General features: G+C 56.7%; 1 protein-coding gene across 9 annotated transcripts; it reads right to left on the bottom strand.

Annotated features, from left to right (window-relative positions):
• Positions 1-422: 422 nt before the first annotated feature.
• E2F1 (E2F transcription factor 1) lies at positions 423-9764 on the bottom strand. Of its 9 annotated transcripts, none has more exons than XM_089896714.1 (8): positions 9374-9752; positions 4594-4684; positions 4014-4233; positions 3014-3166; positions 2182-2296; positions 1863-2088; positions 1548-1733; positions 423-1074 (listed from the first exon to the last, which is right to left on the bottom strand). In XM_089896714.1, exons 1-8 carry the CDS (start codon positions 9632-9634, stop codon positions 956-958), a joined length of 1371 nt encoding a protein of 456 aa, XP_089752840.1. In that variant the 5' UTR covers positions 9635-9752; the 3' UTR covers positions 423-955. The 9 variants fall into 9 exon arrangements, with proteins under 9 accessions (XP_089752840.1, XP_089752834.1, XP_089752839.1 ...); XM_089896710.1 differs by lacking the exon at positions 423-1074 and adding an exon at positions 6745-6978 and having other exon boundaries at positions 1126-1733; positions 9374-9388; XM_089896708.1 differs by lacking the exon at positions 1548-1733.
• Positions 9765-11140: the final 1376 nt, after the last annotated feature.

Below are 11140 nucleotides of genomic sequence, written 5' to 3' on the forward strand. Positions count from 1 at the left end.
TTCCAGGAAGCCCTCCCTGATCCTCTCATTTGTTTGAGTCTCCTCCAGCAGGTCCTGAGAGCTCCATGAGGGGAGGGAACGTGTGTCCCCAGAACCTGACACGTAATCAGCCTGTTGTAATTATCTGTTGCATGTTTACAAATGTCCAGAAACATCTGGAAGGAGCATAGCAAACTGATCAGAGTGGCTCCTCTGGGGCTGGAAAAAGGAAGGGAGTTCATTTACTACTTTATCGGACCAGTTTTTAAATTAGGGTAAAAAAGGTGATGAAGCCTACCTTTCTTGGGGTGGTGAGGCTCAAATAAAATGAAGCCAGGCAGGGACAGGGAGAGGGAAGTAGAGAATGGGCATTTTCCCACCAACCTTGACCTCTCCCACCCTCACATTTGCTCCCAGTACATAGTCCCCAAACCGGGCCCAGACATCGTCAAAATATTTATTAAAACCAAAGCAGAGGGAACAGAGCTGTTAGGAAGGCAAATCAAAGTGCAGATTGGAGGGTGGGGCAGAGCAAGAAGTGGGGTGGAAGGGGCACTTCAAATGCCACAGGAGGGGCCCCTGTGGTCTGGGCTGGGGGGGAGGCCCTTCACCCCACCCCTCCCGCCCACCCTGTCAGTGAAGATCCCCCACTCACCTCTCCCATCTCACATCCATCCTGGGGGCAGCTGGGGCCCTGCAGTGACCCCGTGGGAAGAGACCACCCCCTCGATCCACCCATGGCTGTCAGTCAGTCAGTCTGTCTCCCTCCCTCACTTTCCCAATAAATAAACCATTCAGGCCTCAGCTCCTTCAGAGTGGGGCAAAGAACAGCTCAGGGACCCCTGCCCTCGCTCAGGGGTAAGGGAGTTGCGGCATCAGCCCCGCATCCCTCCTACCCTTTGCTGATGCCCCAAGCTTGCCAAAAAGGCCTTGATAAATAAATAACGCTCCATTAAAGCTTCGATCAGAAAAACCTTTAAGACGACAGAAGTGCTCTCGCGGTCCTGCAAACGAGCAGGCCAAGGCCTCGCCACCCGGCCTGGTCAGCACACAGGATTCTGGGGGCAGGTGGCCACCCTGGGCCTCGCGGGGCCCCTGGAGCAAGGAGACCAAAAGTGCAGTTAGAGCCCCCGCCATGCGCACACATGGGCTCATGCACACACACGTGGACACACTGGGGCGTGTTTTCAGTGCACACACAGATGTGTTCACCTTCATTCCCCGGTACATGCACACACACATGCTCACACACCACTCACCCCGTGTACACACGTGTCGGGTGTTGGGTGCATGCACATACACACCACAAACAGAATCCTTCCCTTCCTGGCTTGCTCAGCCTCCTGGCAGTAGCCAGACTCCAGAGCTAGAAGCTTCTGGAGGTAGGGGAGAGGGGTATAAATTAAACGTTTCCAATTGGACTAGGAGGACGGCCAGGGGCAGGGGGCTCCAGGGCTACAGAGACAGGGTGGGCATCCCAGGAGGCCCTGGTCCCCCTAAGCCCCGTCAGAAATCCAGGGGAGTGAGGTCCCCAAAGTCACAGTCGAAGAGGTCTCTGATGCCCTCGCCCTCCTCAAGGCCGAAGTGGTAGTCGAGGGCCTCGTGCGGGGGGGACAGGCTGATGAACTCCTCGGGGAGGAGGCTGGCGAAGTCCTCCCGCACGTGCTCCAGGAGCGAGTCAGCCGCCACCAGTGGGGACAGGCGGTCCTCTTCCATGGGGGCCCGCAGGCTGCCCATCCGGGAAAGCAGAGGTTCTGGGGAGACGGGGGAGCATCACAGGCCGGGGACACCCCGGCGGGGAGGGCAGAGGGGCTGTCACACCTGCCCACCCACCCGGGAGAGGGGGGCCCCCGTCCCGCCCTGCCCACCCACCCTTCACCCACCTTGCTCCAGGCTTAGCAGGGACTGACTGGGATCCGTGGCAGGGGATGAGGGGGGAGATGATGGCGGTGGTGGCACTGTGGTGGCAGGGTCAGCTGCCCTGTCCTCCTCCCCAGAAGCTGCACCCTGGGACGAGGTCTTCCCGGGGCTGATCCCGCCCGCACTCTCCTCAGGGCACAGGAAAACATCGATGGGGCCTTGTTTGCTCTTAAGGGAGATCTGAAAGGTCTGGGTAAAGGTAGCAGCAGAGTAAACTGAGGCTCAGCTAACTACCAGCCCAGCCCAGCCTGTCCTGTTCCAGTCTAGACTCCCAGGTCTCACCTCTGAGGAGTCCACGGCTTGAAGCTGGGTCTCGGGAGGGGCCTTGATCACCATAACCATCTGTTCTGCAGGGTCCGCAATGCTACGAAGGTCCTGGCAGGTCACGTAGGCCAGGGTTGGTGGAGTCAAGGACCACATGACCTTTGGCCTTTGGGGGCCACCCACTCAGACAGCTCATAAGGCAGAGCCCATACCCGCTGAGTCACTCCTGTCCTCTGCATCTCCCACTCCAGGGCCTGGCACATAGCTGGCACTCAATCCTGTCTCATGCCCCTGAGCCTCAGTTCCCACATCTGTACGAGACCACTCTCTACCCATCAGATCTTAAGGTAATAATGGCTGCCTGCAATAATTTCATATAAATTACACAAATACAGGCTTGGTACTGAGAATTTACTCTGACCCATGACCTTGGTGTCAATTAGTAGTTATCTCCAAAATGTATAAACGTAATTTGGGTATTCACTTAAAAAAAAAAAAAAAGCTTATTTTAAAATAAAGTTTCTATTTTTGTAAATAAAAGACAAAAACTTATATCTCTAACCTTGAAGCTACAACCAGGGACCGAATCACTGTATTGAATAAATGTTTGTTATTGGTACCCTAGCTTTTCTTGTTTCATTCTGTGCAACTTTGGAATAGGATTATTTTCCCCTTTTACAGATGAAGCTGAGACTCAGAGAGTAACTTGTCCAGTGTCACACAGTGACTAAATGCTGCGCCAGGACTGGTATCCAAAGCCAGAACCCTCTCCTGAATCCAGGGCCCAGGGTAGCCTCTCTATTCCCACTTGGATGGGGCCACGGTCACCCTCCAGGCAGTTCAAGGATATCGCTGGCTGTCAGCATCCTCGGAAAGCAGACGCAGCTGCGTGGTACACATGTGGATCAGGTGGTCCAGCTGCCGCTCGCTTTCCTGCAGTTGCTGGAGGTCCTGGGTCAATCCTTCAAGCCGCCCACCGATCCCCACTGCTGCATGGCTGCCTCTGCCGGGAGGCAAAGGGAGGGTTAGCAGCTCCCGGCCCCTCTTCCCAGGAGGCGTGACCCTCAGCAGAACAGTCTGCTGCTGCCTCTGTTCTGTAAGACCCAGGCGAGCCCTTGCTCCTCTTGGCCTGGCTCCTCAGCTGGGAAACAGCAGAGGGCTGAAGCTGGGCTGCAAGGCAGACTGGCCGGGTTCAACGTCGGGCCTGAATCTCTGTGAACACCCATGTGTCCCTCATAGGGGGCTGGATAAGTGAATGAGGGCAGACATACTGTGGAATACTATGCAGTTGTGTAAAAGGACAAGAATGCATTAGATGCAGACATGGAAGCATTTCTAAGACATATTAAGTGAAAAGAAAAAAAAATGATGTAGAGTGGACTATCTACCGAAAACTGAGAACACAGATGTGTCAGAGAGGGGAGTAGGATGACCGGGGAAAGAGGCGAAAAGGGAGAAATAAAATAAGAATTAACAAGAATAAAACAGCTGTGCTAAACACTCTCATCAAGGGCAACAGAAGCCAGAAGAGCGGCCACCTGGGGGTATGAGGCATGGACTGTCTGGGGGGCACAAGGGAACTTTCTGGGGTGCTGGAAATGTTCCTTATTCTTATCGGGATGGTGGTCACCCAGGTGAAGAAATATGTAAAGTTGCACTGAGCTACATAGGTAAGATCTGTGTTCCTGCCTGCATCTATCACCTCAGGGAAGCCAACTTTCCTCTCTAAACCTCGGTTTGCCCAGCAGTAAGATGGTGATCCGGGCAGCCACAGTGGGTATCGCTATCAGCTCCTCCGGGCTGGCCTGGCCCCAGGCCTCCACCCACCCTCCTGTTTGGCTGGTACCTACAGCCACTGGATGTGGTTCTTGGACTTCTTGGCGATGAGCTGGATGCCCTCAAGGACGTTGGTGATGTCATAGATGCGCCGTTTCTGCACCTTCAGCACCTCAGCTGCCCAGTTCAGGTCGACGACACCATCGGCCGAGCGGCTCAGCAACTCCAGGAAGCGCTTGGTAGTCAGATTCAGCGATGTTTCATAGCGTGACTTCTCCCCTGGGGATTTCACACCTGGGGGCCAGGCAGGGTAGGGTCCCTCAGCACCACCCCCACCCCTCAGCCCCAGCCAGGCTCTGGGGGATGGGGCTGGGGGGCAGATGGCTCCTTCCCCTTGGTGAGGCCAAGCAGGGAGGCCCTGTGGCAGCCTGCCAACCACAGTATTCCTCTTCCGGCTGGGGAACTCCCCACCCCCCAGGGCTTGGGGAAGCCATGCCAGGTGGCCACTCCAGCTGCCCCTTGGGGCTCCCAGAGGCCTGGCTCAGGCCCAGGCCTAACAGACCAGAGCTTAGTCTGCAAGCATGTTTGTCTGCCCACACCCCCCCAACCTGGGTCCAACCAGGAGGTCTGCCCTAGCCCAAGCTCGGGGGGTACCTTTTCCTGGGTGGCGGCCTCTGCCCCGAGCTGGCCCACTGCTCTCGGCCAGGTACTGATGGTCAGTTTCCAAGTCCAGCCTCCGCTTCACCTACGGCAAAAACAACGGGAGGATGCCCAGTAACCAGGAGAGTGGGGCCACAAGAGACCTGGCTGAGGGCCTGGTGCTCCCAAGCCGCCCCCTGCCTCAGTCTCTCTCCCAGGATGCCCAAGTGTGTGAGTGAGGGGGAGGTCCCAGGGGACACAATCCTACCCCATAGGACAGAACACTCAACTGGAAGGCAGAAGTCCAAGCCTCAGTTCCACCACCACCTTCTTGGGGGCATGTGGTAGTTTGCAAATTTTTTGATACTCCTCCTTTCAAAAGATGGAGCCTAATTCTCCTCCCCTTAAATATGGGCCAGATCTGGTAACTTGTTTCGAATGAACAGAATATGGTGGACGTGTGTCACTTCTGAGACTGGATCGTACAGGCACTGGAGCTTCCTCCTTGCTCTCTTTATTGGATCATTCACTCTCGGTGGGAGCCAGCTGCCATGTCATGCAGGCACTCAAGCAGCCCTAAGGACAGGCCCAAGTGGCAAGGAACTGAAGTCTCCCCCCCAACAGCAACACAGGTAAGCTCAGAAGCAAATCCTCCAACCCTAGTCATGCCTTCCAACGACTGCAGCCGGGCCAACATTTTGGCAGCAAGCTCAGAAGAGGCCCTGAGCCAGAAGCACCCAGCTGAGTAACCCCTGAATTCCTCACCCCCAGAAACTGTGTGATAATAAATGTTTGTCGTTTTAAGCCACTAGGAAACAGGTCCTCTGAGTAAATCACTGCCTCTCTCTGGTTTCTGACTGTCTGTGAATATGGCAGCACAGTAATGGCCCCATTTTACAGATGAAACAACTGAAACCCAGAGAAGCTCACGGTCATACAGGCAGGAGTGGCAGAGCCAGATGCCCTCTGATTTAGTTACACCACTCGAGGATGGAGATTGCCCTGGAGGTCTCACAGGCATCTCCACTGCATCCTGATGTACCCTCCCCTCCCCTCCCCACAGGGTTTCCTGAGCTAGAACCTGGTTCAGCCCCACCTGCTGCCCTCATCACAACTAGCTGCCAAGAAATCCTGTCACCACAGCCACCAGCACCTCCCACCTGGACCAGCTGTCTTCCCATTGGTCTCCCTGCCTCCATCTGTCCCCCTCCACCTTAGTAACCTCACCTGCCGCCAATTCTCCACAAGAACTTCTGCTGAGACATCTTTCTTCACAAACCTGTGTCTCCAAGCCTTAGCTCATGCTGGTCCCCTCCCTGGTTTGCCCTTGCCTCCCTCCCTCCTAATTCACACCAACGCTTCCCCCTCTGTGGGCAGGCACCTTACCCATAACCTAAGCCTTTCCGATCCCACAAGAGAAACTGAGGCTCTTCTCCCTCAGAACTGCCTCAAACCCAACCTTTCCCCACATGGTCTCTCGCTACAAATTTCTGCAGATGCGTTTGTCTCACCCAGAAGCCAGGGAGCCCCTCAGAGGCGGGCACTGGGTCTAATAGTCTCTGTACACAGGGTCTGGGCATCAACAAACGTTTGCTGAATGAACCACCCCACATGCTGACACTCTCTCTCACGCACACACTCATGGATTCCCTCAGGGATCCGCGGCTAGAAGAGCTAACACGCGCTGAGTGCTTCCTGTGTACCGAGCACCACTAGGTAACTGCTTTACCTGCGTGCGATCATCAAACCCTCCAACCATCTCGCAGCAGGTGCTCTGAGGACTTCCACTTCCTGAGGAGCCTGCACCTCGGAGAGGTCACATAGTGAGAGGTGGAGTCAGGATCTAAACCTTAGTGGGCTGGGCAGAGGCTAGTCCGGAAGCCAGGCTCCCTAAAGCCGAACCAGAATGTACCCCCTCTCCAGCCTTGCCCCTAGGGCCTGAACCCTAGTATGCTCCAGCCAACGGCACCCCTTGCCTCCTTCCTGCTCCCCAAAGGGGTGCCCACCCTGAAGGCAGATCAATGCCACACTCTAAAACAAGGGCTCAAGCAGATGGACGCCCATTTCTGCTGCTGCTCTCTAGAGATGCAGGCACAGGGGCCCAAAAGGCAGGGGTGAAGACAAACAAAACACTGGTGAAAAAATCTGGATGACTCAAACACCTACCCATGGGAGGGGACACAAAAACTGGTTCATCCAGCCTCTGGAATACCACGCTGCTGTCAAGACGGACTGAGGCAGGCTGATACAGAAGCCTCCCAAAGACATATTGACAGCTCATGAAACCATTTTCTCTGGTTCAGTTTCTATTACTACAGAATCCATTTCAGGGGTGACCTCTGTATGGGAGGGAGGAACACGAGGGCCATGTTGCCTTATCTCTAAAGTGTGGATGATGTGCTGCTGGAACACGGACATAAAGGAAAAACGTCAATTTCTAAAACTTTAGAAAGTTGTCATAACAGCCTTAAAAACAAAAGCAGGCTCAGGAGGAGAAAAAAGGAAAAATGGATGGGGCTGGGATCTTGTCCCCCTCAACTTTCTAGCCTTTTAACTCTTTTTCTATAGTAAATGTGTATTATATTTAGTTTGTTTTTTAACAGCCATGACAACAGGGTAGAGGTGGACAGGAAGGGCCAGGAGGAATGGCTGAATTGCACAGAGACTTGTATGCAGGAGGTACTCAATGAATGCTCACTCGTGCAGAAGCTGAGCCTGTCACTTGTTTCAAGGACTGCCCCAAACAAATGCTAGAGCAGGGGGTCAGTGGAGGCCACAGCTCAGATGGCCAGTGGCTACCCACAGGTACAATGTTAGGGGGTGTTGGATGGCAAAAGCTGGGCCTATGTTTCTGGACTTCAGCTCCAAGACCGCACCAGCCCTCACCCCTGCCCACGGCAGAAAACATCTACTGGCTCTTAAGTACTGTGAGGGCAGAGGCTCCTTACTTGCCTGTGCCTAGAACCTCATAGGTGCTCACTAACAACTGCTGAATGAATGGAATGCTCAGGCCCAATGAGGCTGCCCCTGACACCACTGGGGGTGGAGGAGAGGGCATACGTCCTCAGCCCAGTCCCTGGCTGTCCCTCTGAGCCTGAAGCTCAGTTCCCCAAGGGCAGGACCCACAGCCCTGGGCCTGCTAGGTACCTGTCAATCAGCTAAACTGGAGGCTACTTGTCCAGGCTCCAAGTCGGTACCCACAGGGACAGGTTGCTGGGGTACAGGAGACGAGCCAGGTGGCCCACCCCTGGTACAACTTCCCTCCGTCTCACTCATTAGGAGGAAGGGACCCTGGGCTTCCTTCAACCTCTATTAGCATCTCCAGTATGCAAGGCATCCCAGCAGTTAACCACTCAGGAAATCTGGATGGGTCCCAGCACTCACTAGCTGACTTACTAGGGAATGTTCTAACATCTCTATGCCTCAGCTTCCCTATCTGTAAAAGGGGAAGGTTGTTGAAAGGGTGAAATGAGTTAATTGGGTAAAGTGCTTGGCACAGCGCCTAATACACAATACAGTCTCAAAACAATGGTGCCTGCTATTGTTATTATTAGCATCTCGGTGATTCCGGAAGGAAGGCCACACTGGGCAAGGGGCCAAGGGGGTTGGGGGAACCTTGCCGGGATGCCTCAGGGACCAGCTGCCACCCAGGCCATGAGCAGTTGGGCGGCTTCCACCACCTTGCCCTGGGCCCTGCCTCCTCCCACAACTTGCTCCAAGCCCTATGCGGAGACCCCATCCTGCCCATCCATGCCTCACCTTCACCCACAGGTTGTGCCAGTCAAACTGGTCTCCACACCCTGTCCTGGAGCCCACAGGGCCAAGCTCCAGGGCTCCACTCCCTTCTCCCCCTGTAATTCAGCCGCTTCTTTTGGGCCCCCTAGTCTGAACTGTCTTGAGCCTCTTGCTGCTCAGGGAGCACTTTATCAAGGCATCTCCCTGGGGCATTTACTCTCTCCTGGCACCGGGGGCCTCCTCTCCAGCTCCCAGAGGCCCAACCCACCCAGTACTTCCACTGGGGCCCAGGGGTCTGCCTGCCTGATTAATGAGGTTCCATGGCAACCAGGGTCTGGGAGGGTGGAGGATGGCAGATGGAAGGACAGGCAAAGGGAGGGGATCAGCAGCTGGCCCAGCCACTCCGCCCCTGCAGAGAAGGCCTCCCAGCCAGGCGGCCTGTCCCCAGAGGCCCGGAGGGCCAGGCCTGCACCTGGCAGTCCCAGCATCGAGGCAGGAAGGAGGGTCTCCTCAGTGGCTCTTCCATGGTCTGGACCCAGGACGCCCCCCTTGACCTCCCTAAGCAGCCATGCCCACCACCCAGCCACACATTTTGGTCTGAAGCCAGCAGGCCTCAGTTCAAATCTCACTTGCAGCCTTGTGACCAGGGGGCAAGTCACTTCCCCTCTCTGGACACAGTTCAGATGGGCACAGTGACAACACCGAGCTCACAGCATGGATATGAGTTTTAGCTGCCTTGAAGTCTGCCAGAGACCTGGCATGCAGTCAGCGATAGCTGAATACACGTGGGGCAATTATTATCACTGAGTCTGACCCTTGAGCGTCTCTGGCGAGGAAGCTGAGGCCCAGAGCACAGAGCAGCAAACAAGGACTGGCCCGAGGTCACCCTGCACCCCGGGGCGGGGCCCGGAGGACCAACCCAGGCTCGGCACCGCCCAGCCCGGGCGCGTCAGCCCACCCTCCCCCGTCCCAGCTGCCGCCGGGCCAAACAACGCGCCCCGCCAGGGTCTGCGCGGGGGTCCAGGTAGCGCAGTCGGCCCAGTGTCCCTGGTGTCCGTACCGGCGGGCGGCCGAGCGCGGGGCGCGGCGCGCTGGGTGTGGGCCGGGGCGCCTGCGGCGTGGCGAAGAGCAGCAGGTCGGGGTCGCGGGGCCCGGCGGCGGGCGCGGCGGGGCCGGCGGGGGCCGGCGGGGCGCTGGCGTCCTGCGCCGTGGAGATGATGACGATCTGCGAGGAGTCGAGCAGCCGCAGCGCGCCGGCCCCGAGGAGGGCCTCCAGCGCCGGCGCGCAAGGGCCGCCCGTGGGGGCCCCGGCCACGGCCATGGCGCTCACGGCCCGCGCGGCCCGGGTGGCAGTCGGCGGCGGCGGCGCGGGCCCATGGCGGCAGGCCGAGGCGAGGACTCGATCCCGCTCCGGATCCCGCTCCGCCCCCGGCAGCCGCTGCCTGCAAAGTCCCGGCCACTTTTACGCGCCAAATCCTTTTTGCCGCGAAAGAGCCACGAGCCGCCGAGCGCTGCCACCATTGGCTGTCCGGACTGTGACGCAGGCGACGGCGACGGCGCCTATTGGCTGCAGCGCGCCGGACCTGCGGCGGAGGGCGGGACGGGGCGGCGGCGCGAGGCGGTCCGGCCAATCGCAGGACGGGGCGCGCGCAGGCTTTGTCGGGGCGGTGCCAGGCGCGTTCGCACTCCCCGCCCCCAGAGGGGATGACCCCTGTCCGAGGAGGGGGGCAGCCAACCGCTCCCCGACGTACCCCATCCTGCTGATGCCTCTAAGTGGAGACAGAATGTCCGTTCTGCATATGTCACCGTCAGCTGACCCCACATGACCCCCAGAACCCCCCACCTGTGGCCCCAACACACTCAGGTCAGATCTCTAGAAACTGCCCCTCCTCTTTTCTGGGTTCTCACCTCCAAAACCCCAGCCATATCTCCCTTCCTCAACTTGCCCCACCAATGCCATTCACTTTAAAATTCTGCACCCACCCTATCCCTCTCACCCAGAGTCCAAGCAGAAGATGGGGAGGGATGTCTGACTCAGTGCAGCTTGGGGCCTTTCTACAAGCCCTCCTGTAGCTGGAATCTCTTCAACACCCTATGCACAGCTTCTGCTTAAACTGATTCATTCACTCATTCATTCAACAAACGTTTTGAGAGCCTGCTCTGTGCCCCATTCTTGACTCCTGGCCCTAAGGAACTCACAGTTTAGTGAAAAGGGGAGGAGGGAAATAGAGAGGTAACAAATGTTTACAATATGATGTGGAATTTCCACTATTAAAGTAATTCCAGGGGGCTTCCCTGGTGGCGCAGTGTTAAGAATCCGCCTGCCAATGCAGGGCACACGGGTTTGAGCCCTGGTCCGGGAAGATCCCACATGCCGTGGAGCAGCTAAGCCCGTGGGCCACAACGACTGAGTCTGTGCTCTAGAGCCCACGAGCCACAACAACTGAGCCCTCCAGCCACAGCTACTGAGCCTGCGCGCCTAGAGCCCATGCTCCACAACAGGAGAAGCCACCGCCATGAGAAGCCCGCGCACCGCAATGAAGAGTAGCCCCTGATCGGGCAACTAGAGAAAGCACGCGCGCAGCAATGAAGACCCAATGCAGCCAAAAATTAAAAAAAAAAAATAATTAAAATAAATAAATAAATAAAGTAATTCCATGTTAGATCTAACAAAGGGAGAAGGTGAGTGTGCTGAGCATGAAAATGCATCTAATCCAGAGGCCCTGGGACCTCTCCATCAGCCGTTTCTCATTGCTCAGGTCAGCTGATTTGACCAATATTGTCCTCTCCTCTGTGCCAGGCTTTGTGCCAGCACTGAGGGCAGAGA

The sequence above is a fragment of the Delphinapterus leucas genome, chromosome 15 (genome assembly GCF_059928025.1).
Source record: "Delphinapterus leucas isolate spDelLeu-1000000601 "Yukka" chromosome 15, BTC_Dleu_Yukka2, whole genome shotgun sequence".
Classification (NCBI taxonomy): Eukaryota; Metazoa; Chordata; class Mammalia; order Artiodactyla; family Monodontidae; genus Delphinapterus; species Delphinapterus leucas.

Bases quoted from the DNA above. Each gene is read 5' to 3' on its own strand.
- E2F1 (XM_089896714.1), bottom strand. From the start codon at position 9,634: ATGGCCGTGGCCGGGGCCCCCACGGGCGGCCCTTGCGCGCCGGCGCTG. The intron at 4,234-4,593 runs GTACCCCCCGAG...CCTGGCCCCCAG, and splicing joins AGGCCGCCACCCAGGAAAAG to GTGTGAAATCCCCAGGGGAG. The intron at 1,075-1,547 runs GCGAGGGCATCA...TCCTTGCTCCAG, and splicing joins CCACTTCGGCCTTGAGGAGG to GGGCCCCGCGAGGCCCAGGG.